This window comes from Platichthys flesus, chromosome 21, assembly GCF_949316205.1.
Source record: "Platichthys flesus chromosome 21, fPlaFle2.1, whole genome shotgun sequence".
NCBI lineage: Eukaryota > Metazoa > Chordata > Actinopteri > Pleuronectiformes > Pleuronectidae > Platichthys > Platichthys flesus.
Window position 1 is genome coordinate 11,142,784 of NC_084965.1, and position 15,739 is coordinate 11,158,522.

Genomic DNA, 15,739 nt, shown 5'->3' on the forward strand with positions numbered 1-15,739 from the left:
GTTGGAATTTTATGTATTATCACAAATTCACCATGATAAAATACTGTGGTCTGTTTTGCCTTCACACCACAAAGAGCAATCGGGAGAATGCTTGGAAGAGTAAAGCTTTTTCTGGTGTGCAACAGCCTGCCTCACACCAGCGAGGAGGAACATGCACTTTGTACCTTCTAGAATAAGATTATTTATTACATTAACACTAGTTTTGGGCCAAACACACAAGTGTGGTGGACTCTGGATTTAAACCGATTTGCATTGTTTTACAGTTGACATTAATAATCCCCATTTAGAAAAAACATAATGCACCCAACAAACCGCCTGGTTTCTTGGGGAAACCCACTTAAGGGCACTTGCTCCGGCCAATGTTGGAAAAATATGAAGTTGGGCACAGGTCAATGATATAAAACAGAACTCTTTCAGTCAGTGAATAAACCTAAATCTAGATTTTCAGGAGAGATGAGTGAAACGGATTATATTTGATGTTTTCCAGAGCCATTAAGCAGCAGGAGAAAATCTGCATTTGCCCGATGGCTTTTTTCACAGCTTGCAAATTTCTGTTTTTAACCATGTCTCATGTCTTTGCATGTGCACCTGTCTGCCCATTAGCCGGGAGTTATTGCACCCTGTCATTCTAATTGATAAGTGGTTCAGCCTCGTTGGGATATGCGCCTTTTCACAGCTGTTGTTCAGGGATTCGTTGGCCTAACCTATTAGTCATCTACGCGTTTTGTTGTCATGTGGCTCTCATGTATTCGTTTATTTCAATCCACTTCCAACACCTCTGCAACTAAATCTCTTTTCTTTTGACAAGTTGACATTTCAAATAATATTAGTCGTAATTGACCCGCTTGACTGAGTGATAAATTGTTTAAATAGGGAGAGGAAGCAATAAAGATGAGAGACAAAATGATAAGAGGAGAAACGGGCATCCACGTCCACCCTCGATCTCCCATTCTGACCTGCTACGCACGCACGCATGCACACTCACGCACGCACGCACACAGACACTGCTCTGCTGATCAGCAGATCAGAGGCGGCATGTTAAACCTCAGTGTGGCAGAGGGCCCTTGTAAAAAGAGCCTGGGGCACCAGTGACGATTGTTTTGAAAAGCACAGAGCTGAAAAGCATTTTGGGATGACAGTCGGCCGACTGAAATGGAACCTGTGGAGGAACACACCACTGTCAGAGCTCGGGAGCCGTTGTACGCACAACACGTACACAACGCGCACGAGTACGCACGCACAGACAAATAGCTCTCTCACTTACACGATGTCACAAAAAAAAGATGCACACGATTTAAAGCTTCCTCTATGTAAGTGTGAGCTACGCAGACCCAGAGAATAAATGTAAAATCCCCTATTGCAAACGAGCACACACACACACCTGTCCTGGCAGATGCCATGGCTGTGTCCTCATGGCTGCTGCAGGGAGGGTCAATCTGTTTTAAAGCTGCGTCTGATTTAACACAACCGGTGCAGATCCCAAACGCTGGCATTCATCGAAAATGACTAGACAGTGACAATGATACTTCAATAGTCTCAGTTTAAAATATTGTAGAATGCTTGTATTTTTTGCCATTGACCAATTATGGTAACTAATTTGTCAGTATCATAATTGGAAAGATTCTGGACACTTTTCATATTCAATTTACATCGATGAACAGATCGAAGTTCTTCTCCAGTTTGGAATTATCAACTTCTGAGTCGTGGACTCTCTGATCCGTGTTTTTGCCTCTTTGCCGTGTGGAGGAAAGGCTCAAAGTGCCATAAATGACAAAAGCATCAAAGCATCTAGTCTATCAGGTCAAAAATCAACAAACTTAAAGGTTTCAACAGAACTCTACATGTGCACCACTACTGTGCCAAGTCAGCCTAAACCATTTACTAATTACCCTCTTATCCAGCCCTATCAGTAGCCCTGATAAAGACAGCAGATGTCAGATCAATCCATTATCAATTATAATCCCTGTCATTAGCCCAGTCTCACATGGCCTCATTAGTAGGTGTTACCAACGTTGCAGCTTGGATTCTGAAACCCTGTCCTGTCCACTGTCAGCCCTCACAGACAAGCTAATGCAGCCAAAATAGCAGCGACGCTCCCATGTGACTATTTGTTAAGTCCCCGCCTATCAAGAGCAATGCCAGCTCTTTAAGCAGACTACAGGACCATGGAAACATGCAGCCCTCATTTCCCCAGACACGAGCGCGTACACATGCATGTGCAGACACACCATTGTGGCGGGTTATGTAGTCCTACGTCTAATTTAGGAAAACGTAAATGTGACCCCAGTGATTCTATGACCGCAGCGGTGATTGGAACCCTGCATCAAAGAAACAATGGCAACAATACTTGCGTGCACAACCATTGCAGCCTGTAATCGAGCAGAGGGACACGCGGTCATGAGGGGGGTGGTCGAGGTATTCCTGTGTCCAACCGGGTGAAATGATTTGTGATTCCTGGGACGAGGAGAATGAAACGCTACCTAAACGGGGGACACCAATATTTACTCAGACTTCATTACACCCGCATACACACGTACAAATAGAGGTTTAACCTAAACCAAACTTTGACCTCTCCACACCCTCTGCTCTGTCACCCAAGCCCACTTCTATTCTTCACTCTGCATGCCGTCCAATAATGTCAACTAGGAGCTCCTGTCAGGCTGTTTTTAAACACAAGGACAGAGACTCAATTACAGGAGAATTGCCGTCCGGAGGCATCCTCCGTCCACACACACCTGCTAATGGTTGTCAGGTTTGCAGGCAAAAGGGTCAAAAGTCAAACCAATCTGCGTTCCGCAACAATCAGCGGCTTCCACCAGCCTGTTGTTAACATCACTCGTTTAGAGGACATAAACACCAACACACACACACACATTTTGTTTGTGGTGACAAGGGAAGGTTCGTGATTTTTTGAAACAAAATCATGGTGGTGTGGCAGCTGTTCTGGTGCCCTTGACTGGTAACAGACACCCCTGTTTGCTGTGACAAGTAATATTAGGCACCAGGATGTGAAATGAGCACCGATAACCTGCCAATAACCACAAATAACCAGGCAATAACTAGCTGAATGCAGTAGAGTTTTTCCACCATGATTCTTTATTAAGCAGTGCATTAACTTATCTCTATGAAAAGATTCTACAAGTGAATACAAAAAATCTGGAGGCAGGGAGCCTTGTGGTTTCTGATTAGACCAATTATGTTTAAGAAGATTTTGGCTGAGTGTAAGTAATCAGTCCATGTGGAGAGCAAAAGAGCTGTAACACATCCAGTGAAATGCATTGGTTATTGTTGTTTATATTTTGATGCATTCATATGCAGCTAGAGATAATATTGTCTGGATCTAAACAAATCTGCAAAAAGTTTTGTTCCTTGTGTTTCGTGTAGAGAAACGTTTGACTCGTGTGATAAAAGAAACTTGTCAATGCATAGAGCCTTGGCCCGGATATCCGACCTCTACCCCAGAAGCCCAAACATAATAACCCCATTGCCCCCAGAGTCCAATTCGTTATCAGACAATAGACGATGGGCTCCATTATTAGACACTTACAGAAAATCCTCTATCTTGTGTCAGGTGAAACCGTGGGATGATGTCAGGGATTCAGCAGCCACTCTTCGGTGGACAGTGAGTCTTACTGGTGTGACAAATGCATCTTTCAGCCTATTTAACACACACATGTGTGCGAGTTGACTGTGAGTCATAGATCTGTTCCTCTGCACCCGACCGCTCTCTGGCGAACATACAAAAGAACCCAAAATAACGCAGAGGGGTTGAGGGGGACATCAATCTGTGGTGAACCCTCGCCTGTGTAATCCTAAACCTTCACCTTCCTCTTAATACCCATCATCCCCCCCCTTAATACCCACACATACCAGGACAGAGGAGGGCCACAACAAATGGTCTCACCGACAAAGGGCAGAGTTCGGCCAGTAGCACTTGTGCACATTCACGGATGGGCATTAACACACAGTCAAAGACACACACACACACGGATAAAAGACATACTAAAGGAACTTGTATATGAGGCGTGGGGAAGGGGGTAAGTGGGGGTTTTCCGCTCTTAACTTGGCAAATCTGATCAGAAGAGCCACAGCCAAGGGTCTGTCATCCCCCTTCTGAGCCTTCTCGTCTAAAGCCCGCCGCGGGCAGGCGGACAAACCACTGTGGTCCCTGGCCTGACCCGTTGTGCCACAGGGGGTTAAGGCCTCAATTTAAAATGAGAGTGAGAGAAAGGTGAGAGCTAAGCCAAGAACACACGCGCATTCAGCCGAACACTCGTCCATACAGATGAAGGGAATGCGGCAAGGGGCGGGAAGGTGGATTTATGTCCGCTACCGAGTAGTGGTTAGTGCGCGTGTTATAATTATAAATATAAAAAGCCTCTTAAATCATGATATGAAAGTTGAGTGCAAATGTGACGATTAAACTGGGGGCGGGGGTGCAAATGGCAATACCCACAAATACACCAGAAACCCAGCTATAAATGCCAGCTGGCCTCTCTGGCTCGCCGCAGTCGGAAACTACCAAGAACCACTTGGCTGGCGGTCATTAAACTTCAGCGCCCGATACAGAGTCAATAAAAACAGCTCGGTTTGGTTCAAAGTGTCGAACCAAACCACCGCCAGTGTACGCGTGGTAAGTGATGACTCCTGTACTGGGAGCACTTCACGTTCTAAATCCACATTCTAAATGATTTATTTCAGTTTTGACCGTCCAGATCAGAAAAACAAGGACGTCAAAGCCTCATGAAACTGTAAACAAGAATTTGATGCTTTGTAGAATCATGTAAATGTAATTCATTGTAAAAACAATAATAGATGACGCTAATTTGAACAGTTGAATTACAGATAGGTACAAATTGTACTTAAATCTAGGATTTTATTTATTAATTGTCTTAAATTAACTTCAACAACACATACTATTTAGAGAGGTGTTCCTGGTTGTGTTGAGGCTGTGATCTACATACAGCCAGAGGTAAAAATAGATGCATCATAGATACAAAGTAAACAAAACTCTAACATTGTGCAAAGTGGAATCTCCCGCTACCTCAGCAGGTCCGTGCTTTGAACCGTGTGCACACCGTGACTTCAGATGTGACTGATAACCTTACGATGCACGTGTCTCTAATCCATGTCAAATCACTCGCCACCGTGTGCAACTAACCAGGGAAGATAATTCCTAAGGGAATACAGTTAGTTTACAGAGGCCTCAACAGACTGGGGAAGTTACTTCTATAAAAACTCAAAAGCTGTCGGTCTGGGGCAGAGTTAGTTGTTGTTCTCATTGTATTTGTTGAAAATAATAAAAACCCAGAGAGTTGCCAACTTTATCTTCTTACAATTAACTTTCCTGAAAGTCTTTACACATTTCATTATTTGATGCCAAAATTTTACCACTTACAAACCCTAATTTATTTTAAAAGGTAATTATTATTTTGCTTGAAGTTTAACAATAGATTATTCCAGCAATTTATATCTAGAGAATTGGGAAAAATCAGTTCATATTTGTTTGGTTTTTTAACTGTATTGAGAATTAAATTACATTTTCTTTTGTGCCATTTACAAACAAGGAATGCACATTTAAATTATGTTTCCAAATTATTTGGTTTAACACAACTGCACAAAAAATGTGCAAAACTTACACCATTTCAGATGATGAGAGCGAAACCGACTTCCTGTTTATGCTTCTGGGAGGAAATTAAGCAAGAAGGAGGTGAAGTGTAATTAACACATGCTCCTCTGGCAGTCTGGGGTGAGAGAAACTCCCACCTGTCCCAGCAAATGAAAAACACACCTTTTACAATGTAGCTCTGTCAGCCTAACAAGCATGACTGCAGGCACAAACTGACTGACAAATCAACACACACACACACACACAGTTACTGCCCTGCCCTCCATTAGGGAACACAATGAGTGTGTAAGGGGATCTTAATGAAGGAGTCCCCTGAGGCAAAGCCTGACGCCTCTGCTGAGGATGTGTACTGTTAGAGCTCATTAAAAAGAACATGAGTACAACCACTGACGAGGTGGGAGAGAGAGTGTGAGCGTGGTGCTCGGTTACAACACCCGGTTTAGCCGTTTATGTCATGCAGCACACACGCCGCTTCGCACCAGTTTATCGAGCGCGCACGCCCACGTTGTTCCATTCGTGCGTGTTGACCGGAGTCATTTACACAAACAGACTTTACATGGGGAGAGTGAGTGTTCAGATAGTGTGTGTGTGTGTGTGTGTGTGTGTGTTGGGGGGATTTTGTTACTGGAAAACACTCACACAGGACTATTGATATCACAGACACGAGAGCAGGCCTCTCATTCTGACAAAATGAACTTGAAGGATTAATCATATTTAGAGGAGGGAAGAGCGAGCGAGGAAGATATTATTTAGTGGAGAGAGAGTGCGGCTGACAAATGTGAGACAGGAAAAAAGAAAAAAGAAACACGAGATGAGGGGGAAAAAAAGTCTAGTACAAAATGGAACAGAGGAGGGAGAGTGCACGTGTGGATTCTGATGTAGCAGTGCCACCTTGTGGATAAGAATTGAACTGTTTTGACTTCTACTGCACTCTCCTGTTGATTTATAGTGAAGACTAGAGATTTAAATCACAGTCTGAGTGTATGTGCCTTTGTATGATCTGCTCTGTGTTTAACCAAATTCCATTGTGTTTATACAACAGACAAATTGCACTTTTATAGAATTAGTATACATGTTATTGTATATCCTTCTATTTATAATATGTATTTTGGATTCTGTTTCTATTCCCATTTTATTTCTTAGGATGTTTACCCTTGAGCTACTACTTTTTGTGCTGCGGAGTCAATTTAATTTGTCCTACAGGGATCGATAACTTAATGTTTTATCTTCTTTTAGATCAGCTTGTTTAGATGTGTATCAGCTTTCAGAGGCGTGACAATTAAAGATCTGGGCATCTGTAATGGCCACAGTCACTGATCAATGTGCATATGTGTGTGTGTGTGTGAGTGTGTGTGTGAGTGTGTGTGTGTCAGTGTTCGACTCACCTCTCGACCCTTGTGTGTGACCAGGGCAGCGAGTGGCTTGGCGTAGAAACGGCTGAAGCTGAATCCCAGGCAGCCGTACATGCTGTTAGCCGTCAGCTTCAGAGCCTTCTGACGGATGTCGTACTGTGGAACCGTTAAACAGAGTTAAGTTTGGCCAAATACAGTCAGCTTATATCTGGCTTGGCCAAAGTCATAATGAAGAATTCTAAGTAATGATTGTTTTACAGGGCTTCATTTTATTCATCCAAGAAAATGATGCCATCAAACATCGAACAACTAGTGGAAAATTCTTGTTCTATACCTCCCATATTTGTTCTGCTTTAGCAAGACAATCACACATGCTCTGTCTAGAAAACAGAGAGAGTGACACCGTCATGTGTATGTTTGTGTTGGACTGTATGAATGATTGCATGTGTACCTGCAGGTAAAGGTCCGGGTTGAGGTCCTGCTGCTTCATCAGCTGTTTCACTTGTTTTCTCCGCTCAACCAGCTTCCTGATTTCCTTTGGCAGGATTCCCATTTCCAGGGTGGAATCTGGAACCTCGGGAATCTCCTCTGGCTCGTTCACCTATAGCCACGACAACAGGAATTAAAAACAGAGAAAGGAAAGTGATGCTGGGGATCTGGATCTTGAGCCACCCACGTGTTTGCATGAATAAATCACGCGTAGTAAACATGTGAAGAAGCAACGGACAGACCTCGTTCTTCTTCTGAGTGTTCTGAGCTTCCCTCTGCACAGTGGTGAAGCAGATGTTGAACTCCTGGATGATTGAGGGATACAGGCTGTTGAAGTCGAGCAGCAGTACAAACTTATCATAGAAACCTAATGAAAAGAGACGGAAAGCGATTACCGAAAGAAGAAAACACACATTTTCCTAAGAACAACACAAATTGCAACGATTTCCAACGTGTTCTTACCAACTTTAGGATCCAGCACTAGACCTCCAGCATAAGCTGCCTTCTTCTTCCGCTTGTTTTTCCCTGCATCCAGGTCATCCTCTCCATCGAGCTGGGACACAGGGACAAAAGGGGAAAAGGGCAAGAACCACCGGTCACATGATTGTACATTGAAAAAGAGAAATCTGTGCGTTTGTGCGTCTCTACCATCGCCAGCTGGGCCTTTTTGAAGGAGGGTTTGTCCGGGACAATGTAATTTTTCTCATGGAAGGCATGAAGCAGCAGGAACTCATTCCTCTCGGCGCGACCGCCCATCAAAGTACGAGACTGCAGAGAAGAATCAAGTGATTGGAAAAAGGAAAAGAAAAGACTTATAAACCCGACATAAGCCAGAAGTAAACTTCAGAGGTGCTGCATCTTTTTTTCCTTTCAAAAATCTCTCTGTAAATTGCATGGGTTGATCACAACAAACAGACACTAAGTTTTAGAAAAAAGGCTTTCAAAGTCTAAAATCGTTTCTAATCATTCACAAGAACAAACTCTTCTGCTTCTGACTGCACATAAAAGACAAAACAACAGCTGATCGTCTGTCCTTCTGTCTTTTGTCACGAACATCACAAATAATAATGTTGATGGTACAGACATTTTCACTTTGTGGGGCCAAGTATTTTCTCAAGCTCAACCCTCACTCAGTTAAGGTAGAGGTACTTTACGTGTGTCTGCTTTTTGGATGTTAAAATCAAGACTGTGAAGTGCAATGTTACTTGGTATCTGAATGAGTTGCTATTAGTCTGGAGTGATGAAATCAGAAATATGAAACAGTGTTGCTGAATGTTACCAGGACATTGCCGGCGATGTTGGTGATCTGCAGGGCCAGCGGCAGCACGTTGAGCTCACACATGATCTGGAGGATCAGCTTGGCGTCCGTCCATGTCAACTCCAACAGGTAGAGCAGGTGAGGAGAGTCACTGAAAAACACAAAACTCACAGTTTAGGATGCACAAACAAAAATAATGTTTGGGAAAAAAAGAAATTCACATTAAACGTATTCACCTGTAGAGGTTTTTGATCTCTTCCTGGGGGACGGTGACTCTCTCCGTCTTCAGTACCTGGGCAGTCAGCTCAGTCAGGTGATAGCTTTTACAGCGAATCAGCTCCTTGGCTGAGATCTCCACATCGCACACCAGTCGGCCACATGTTGCGCTCTTCTCTGCAAAGGAACCACGACCCTGCAAGAATACAGGCCACAAAAACACATAAACACAAGCACATGCAACATAAGAATGATCAGTGTTGTGAAGAGCGGTAAAGAAAAACAACAGCCTCCTTTACTTGTTATTTTTGTTTTTCTTACACCTAATTTGGGCATATTGGCTCTCCGAAGGCGTCCAATCTTAGACCAGTGCGGAACCTTGCACACGGTGATCCTCTGCAGAAGCACTTCCAGGTCAAAACCGAAGATGTCGTGGCCCTACAGGAAATAAAAGGTCACCACGCTGATGAGGCATTTCACCTGTTTCCTGTGCATCTTAGGTTCTTATATCACTGTGTCTTCGACTCACCACCAGCACATCGGGGTCAATCTTGTGCATCTTGGCCAAGAAGAAGCCAAGCAGAGTTCGCTCTGTGGCAGCTATCTCCACCTTTCCATTCTAACAGAGGAAGGGAGACACTCAATGTTCAGCGTCCACACAGACCACGGAGAGGAGCCAGAGTGCATAACATATTCTCTACATCAAGTCAAAAGAAACCTGTAAACATTGAAATCTAAAATATTGAAATAAAGGCCATTCACCTTTTTCCTGATCGCCTCTTTGAAGTCGTACGGGAAGATGCAGTCTGCTGGTTTGCTGACCACTGAAAAAACAAGAATAATGATTCCTACGTGTTCCTCATTTTTAAACTCTCTTGTCGACTGAGCTTCTGATTAGTATTCAACATGTTCAACTTTAGGACAAACTGGCTACAGAATTAAATGTAAATCTGATGTGTATACATATTTATGTGATTGAATATGATTAAATTCCCATACATTTCCATTTCATACACAATCCGGAGCAATTCTCTAAAAAAAAAAAAAACAGCAATTTTGAATAGCTCACCACAGAAGTGGGTCTGGTAGGGAGGTCGAGGTGCAGCCTTATCCATGTGGAACTCATAGTGAACGAGTGCAGCCAGAGACACAATCTGCAGGAGAAAATTTACATCATCACGTCCTTGCTCACTTTATATTTCAGTCTATTTATAGCCATAGCAATAAATAACACAATTAAATAATATCATGATAAACTATAATGACGAATCCATCATAGAGTTCCTGCTAAAAGTGGAAACTGACAATGCTCTGACCTCATTGTGGTGCGTCTTGGTGTTCTGGATTGTCTTGAGGCTGATGGACATGACAGTGATGGGCGGAGGAGTCAGGTCTTTAACCACAGTGACCAGGTCACTTCTCAGGGCCAGAGCTTCCACCTTACACCAGCTCACCGGCTGGCTCATCAGCTCTAACACACATACAACCAGAGGAGACATTACATTGGCAATTTCCATCGGAGATTCCAGATTTATTGTAAAATCCTTTTTAAACAAGTAATGTTGAAGTAAAAGCAGGTTATGATCAATCTTTGAAACATGGGCCACACATCTAGATATTCCTTCTTACGTGGAGTCTTGATGTCGAGCCAGCAAGGCCCTCTGATCTTCCTGCTGAGGAGGAAGTGCTCCAGACTGGAGGTGTTGGTCCCGAAAATGTGGGAAAAGGTTGCCCCCTTCAGGTCAGTAGGCAGAGCAGGAAACTCGGCCTACAAGAAAACAAATTCCCCACACAGATAAATGTGTTACTAGGAGAAAACCATGGCCAATCTGGGGAAGGTGGATACGTGTGCATGTGTCTACTCACAGAATATCGGACTTCCAGGTATTCAGACTGACTGGGCACATCAGGAATTTCAAAGGAGTAGTTCCTGTCCACTTTCTGCAGAGAGACAAAAACATACACCACAAACAAGTCAGACAAGCCACCCACCAGAAATATACTATAATGCTATAACCAAGGTTGGAACCAACCTTGGACTTGAACTTCATAATCCTGAACTTCTCAGAGAGCTCGTTTAACTCCTGGTAAACGTCCATCATTCCGACAGGAGTATCCGACACCTCCCCATTCTTAGGATTTACTTTCTGTTGATGAAAGTCAGAAGAAAAACAAGTTAGTAAAAAAGTGATCACACAAACATTTCACAAGTAGAAACCATCTGTACTTTGCATGGAAAATGATTTATAATTATTATAGATTTCAAAACTATAAAACTTGATAGTGTAATTAAAGTTCTGTAATTAAACTAAAAGGCAACTAACTGAGAATATAAACAAGTGGTCTTACTCATTAAAGTAATACGAGATAACATACGTATATGAAGTGTACATACACACAGTAATATTATTATTAAAAAGGTTTTGAGTCACTTTAACATCTGTTCTGAGTTTTCTAACAATCCACTAAGTATTAGCAGCAGAGCCTGGTTGTTCTGTTCCTGAAAACCTAACTCTCGTTAAGATTTGTTCCATTCGCACTAGCCCGGTCTGAAAACAGCAACTCTAACCGTCCTATGAGAGTGAGATTAGCGGTCATGTGACAGAACAGGAGACCTACGTATTCCCGAGGCAGCAGGTACATGGTCCGCTCGATGTTCTTGACGGAAACACAGCAGCTGACGTGAGATTTTGCAGATTCGATCCAAACTTTTCCAAACAGGTACACCACACCTAGCAAAATGGAAATATCAGCAGGTGCCTCACAGCGATAGTGTCCTCTCTATACATGTTTCCTTCAAGTGTAAGTTTGACTCACCTGGCTTATTGTACGGCTCTTCGAATGCATCCAACCAATAGAAACGGAAAACCTGCTCCCCGTCTGCCCCCTCCACTAGGGGGAGTTTGCTGGAGTCGACCAGTACCTCTGCTTGAGCCTCAGTGACTTCGCCCTCCTCCTCTTGTCCCCAGGAGCCTCCGATCCTGCTTGACCTGGAAATGGACACAGGAACCGAGATCTTAAAACTCAAGCTCATTTGTGAATCAGTCCCATGTTAGCAGCAGCACGTACTTCTCATTATGCATTTATTATACATGAAGGATTCTGTGTCTTTCCTGTGTGGAAAACTGGAGGCAGATAAAATCTTATCCAGGTCTTGAACAGAAATATCAGAGGCAGATAAAAACTTACAAGAGGATGGGATCCGGACACTCTTCTTTGGGCTCCAATTTCACTGCAGCAAACGCTCCTCCTTTAGATCCAAGTTCAGCATCCTCAGTAACTGCTGGCTTCTCCTCCTCTAGTCCAACCTCCATCGGCTCATCGAAGTCCACACCATCAAACGCCAGAGAGTCATCTACTAAGAGACAAGTCACCATAGAAGATAAGAGTGAGCTCTTTTTCTATAAGGAGACAAACAGAGTAAAAGTTTGTACGTTTGCACAACTGTGTCTCTGTCTTCCTCACCTTCCTCTTCATCCAGCTCCTTCACTTTCACCCGCTGCTTCTCTGAAGGAAGAGCAGGTTTGGAGGGAGGAGGACAAGCTGATGTCCTTGGGCTCGGGTGAGAAGGCGGCGGGCGGATCACTTTGGACTTTAAGCCTGTAGCTGAGGGTGACTCCTGGTGACAAAACATTATACATTTAAAATATTTTCAAAACTATGAAAGAAAAGGTTGACAGATTGAAAAATACCTTTGGCAATTGAGATTTGATGGAAAACGGATTCAAGGGGGATCCAAGAGACTTCTTTTTCTTCAGAGCCACTACAGGCGGAGGCGCCAAAGGATTTGGTTTCTAGGGAGACAGATTCAAAACTGATTTAAAAAGCAAACATGACAACATATCAGATTAGATACTGACAAATAAGAGGAGTCAAGGTCGGCTTTAAAAAAAAAGTCCCCATCAGAAAGAAATTAGGCAAAACCATATTAACCTACATATGCAATCCTGTATAAATGACTTCTTCACATCAAAAGGTTGAGATTCTTCTATGTTTTACTGAGACCTGACATTGGGGCATGGAAGACTCCCCCTCATTGAATTATGCCCAAATTAAGTTTTGGATCCATGGGATTTATCATCTTCATATTTATTTCACTTTTTATCACTACTTTCTGGTGTCTAATTTAATTTACACAGCATGGCCTGCTAATGAATCATAGATAAGCTAAAACATTCAATATAAATCTTTATTTTTAGCCACCACTTGATAAATTATTTAAACTCAATACTGCAGTATCTCTATAAAGAAAGCACAATTCATTATTTTCTGTTTTGTGGTTAGCTGGTGTGTTACTTACCTCAGAGTGCAGGTCCTGTAGGATGTCTCCTAATAAGTCGTCTTTGGAAAGGTCCACGTCTTTCTGCAACAGACAAAATTACAATCCTGATCAATGCATGAACAAATAAAGGAGCAAGAATCGGGTAAGTGACTTCTCTTGTTCTATTTGAGTGTTTTCACTTCCACTGAAAGGTAAAACTAGAATTATTGTCATGCCAGGAAACAGAACTTTATAACGTTACTGTGGAGTGAACCTTTGACTTTGTTGACATTGATTCTGAAAAATATTTCATAATTTACACATTAATTCTTGGGTTGTGGCCAAAAATGTGCTTATGTGAGGACAGAGTGACCTTTGACAAATAAAAAACTATTGTGTTCACTTTCAAATCTAAATGAATGAGTCGGATAAATTTCAAGAAATTCTCTCGAGTAGTTCATGAGAAAGGGATGGTTCAGAAAATCAACATGCAGACTTGAAGAAAGTTCTAATAGAAACAGTTACTAAAGACAGTCAATGACACAAACATAAAACACACCTCAGCCGGCCGCTTGACATTACTGTTCATGAAAAGGCTCTTTATGGTGTTAGGCTTAGAGACTGCAGCTTTCTTAGCATTCTTCTTTGAGTCTGCTCCTTTAGCACCTGCTTTTCCTGAAAACACAAACAAATGGATTGACACAATTAAACTGTCCATGGTCCAACTCCCATTCTCAAAGAAAAACATTAAACCTGTGTCTGATGCATTCCTAGTTCACCTTTTTTGTTTTCCACTACGTCATCATCCAAATCGTCATCGAAGATTTCTCGTCCGTCCTCCACATATCCTGTTCCATCTATGTGAAGAGAAGTGTTATAAGAGCTCTTCATTACACATATATCCCTGCAGTGGATAAAGAGACTGAGACTCACCATCGTCTATAATCCAGTCATCCTCTTGTCGGTCTCGTACCATCTTTGAGTACTGGTCCTCGTCCACCTCCTCGTAAACACTGGTGAGCTCCTCCACCTGGAAAACACGGTCATTGGTTTCACATCTATTAAACGAGCAAACCTGAGTTAATATCAAATCCTGGAGCACTTTTCTCTGTTGAAAGGTTTAAAAACAAGATTCTGAATATTTAAGTACTTGTTCATCCTATGGAATGTGCTGAACAGGGCTGTTCGACATATATGTTTGTATGTTTACTTGTGTGTGAGGTGAATTGATGGTGCGTTGCTCAATAATGCTCCAAAGCTATCATCCTCTGTAACACCAGTGTTATGTGCATAAAAGGTTGATGCACAGCACTGCTAAACACGTCAAGGTCTGTCGCTTTCTAGCTGGGTGTGTAACCAACAGCCCAAAACCTTGTATATCACATAAACTATGACGGGATCAAAACTTGTGAAAGAGCTCCCGCACAAAGTCTAACTGGCAATCACAGATTTGTCATGTTACGTTCGGTACTGAACCTTCATCTGGTTCCAAACCGTTGCGTAATAAATCTCTGATTGCAAGTAAGAGAATATGCTGGAGTTGTGAAGCATTTTTAAGAAACTAAGAAGCAAACGAGCCAAGATGTTGGAATTGTTTTGATAAAGAAACGGACCAGGTAAACATGTGGACATTACATTTTGGGCAAAGACCAGCTGAGCGTCAGTGAAGATGTGTTCATGGATCCTAACAAGTCAAGGGGCTGCAGCTCTGAGGTGTCACCACCTGCTAACTTCAATCCACACCCAGTAACACACAGGATATTTTCTACACGGGGTCACTTACTTCATATTTGACCTTCTCCCCCTTCTTGGCCTTCTTCAGCTGCTCCAGCGCAGACTGCCTGCCCCCCTTCTCCTTCTTCTCCCGCCGGGAGCGAGACTTGGCCAGACCGCAGGAGTCCCCTCCATCCTCTGAGGACAGGAGCACGTCACCATGACGACACGGCAGGTGGCCAACATGACAGTTTGATTCAGCCTCACGAACCCTGACTGCGCTGCGGGACCTGGTTTCTCTTTTAACTCACATTACCTGAACAATAAACACATCTGAATGGATAGCTAGCGATATTAAAACAATGGCTGCTTGAGCAATTAACGGTAAATTGATGAGGAGGTAGATGTTAGCAGACCTAGCTTACATTATGCTTACGGCTAAACCTCTATTGCTAGCTGTTAGCATGTTTGCAACGTTATAGACACAAGCCCTGCTAATGGTCAAAGCCTGGTCCCTCTGCTGGTGTGACGGGGAAAGCTAGCAAGTGTGTTGGCTAACGTGTCCGTTCCCGTCCGAGCCAGTCCGTCAGAGTTAGCTCACAAACGAAGCGCCACGGTCACTCACCGGCTTCCTGAGCCTCCGTGTCTTTGTCGGGGTTGGACACCGGAGCCATGGGTGTAAGTTCTTGTTGTCTGACAGCAGCTGGTGAGCACCGGAGAGTCGGTCGGTAGGAAAGCGGTCAGTCAACACAACAACAGGTCGATCACCCGCCAAATTGCCTTCCCGGGGAAAGTCATATGCAGGAAATGACATCACGCCA

The 15,739-nt window shown here is 43.1% G+C and overlaps 1 protein-coding gene across 2 annotated transcripts in view; it reads right to left on the reverse strand.

The window, feature by feature from the left end:
- pola1 (polymerase (DNA directed), alpha 1) overlaps positions 1-15,701 on the reverse strand; it is a 46,001-nt gene extending 30,300 nt beyond the window's left edge. Inside the window, exons 1-26 of one of the 2 annotated variants that reach the window (XM_062379873.1) lie at positions 15,544-15,701; positions 14,989-15,116; positions 14,139-14,235; positions 13,985-14,062; positions 13,765-13,880; positions 13,245-13,307; positions 12,637-12,738; positions 12,410-12,563; positions 12,134-12,299; positions 11,762-11,934; positions 11,564-11,676; positions 10,978-11,091; positions 10,811-10,885; positions 10,574-10,712; positions 10,261-10,415; positions 10,014-10,098; positions 9,707-9,768; positions 9,474-9,563; positions 9,266-9,382; positions 8,965-9,140; positions 8,750-8,879; positions 8,119-8,238; positions 7,933-8,023; positions 7,713-7,837; positions 7,433-7,582; positions 7,015-7,137 (exon numbers count right to left, since the gene is read on the reverse strand). In XM_062379873.1, coding sequence (XP_062235857.1) covers positions 7,015-7,137; positions 7,433-7,582; positions 7,713-7,837; positions 7,933-8,023; positions 8,119-8,238; positions 8,750-8,879; positions 8,965-9,140; positions 9,266-9,382; positions 9,474-9,563; positions 9,707-9,768; positions 10,014-10,098; positions 10,261-10,415; positions 10,574-10,712; positions 10,811-10,885; positions 10,978-11,091; positions 11,564-11,676; positions 11,762-11,934; positions 12,134-12,299; positions 12,410-12,563; positions 12,637-12,738; positions 13,245-13,307; positions 13,765-13,880; positions 13,985-14,062; positions 14,139-14,235; positions 14,989-15,116; positions 15,544-15,592 — 2,991 coding nt within the window. In that variant the 5' untranslated portion in view covers positions 15,593-15,701. Of the gene's footprint in view, positions 1-7,014; positions 7,138-7,432; positions 7,583-7,712; positions 7,838-7,932; positions 8,024-8,118; positions 8,239-8,749; positions 8,880-8,964; positions 9,141-9,265; positions 9,383-9,473; positions 9,564-9,706; positions 9,769-10,013; positions 10,099-10,260; positions 10,416-10,573; positions 10,713-10,810; positions 10,886-10,977; positions 11,092-11,563; positions 11,677-11,761; positions 11,935-12,133; positions 12,303-12,409; positions 12,564-12,636; positions 12,739-13,244; positions 13,308-13,764; positions 13,881-13,984; positions 14,063-14,138; positions 14,236-14,988; positions 15,117-15,543 lie in introns of both variants that reach the window. The other variant, XM_062379872.1, reaches the window with a different exon arrangement.
- Between the last annotated feature and the right edge of the window lie 38 nt (positions 15,702-15,739).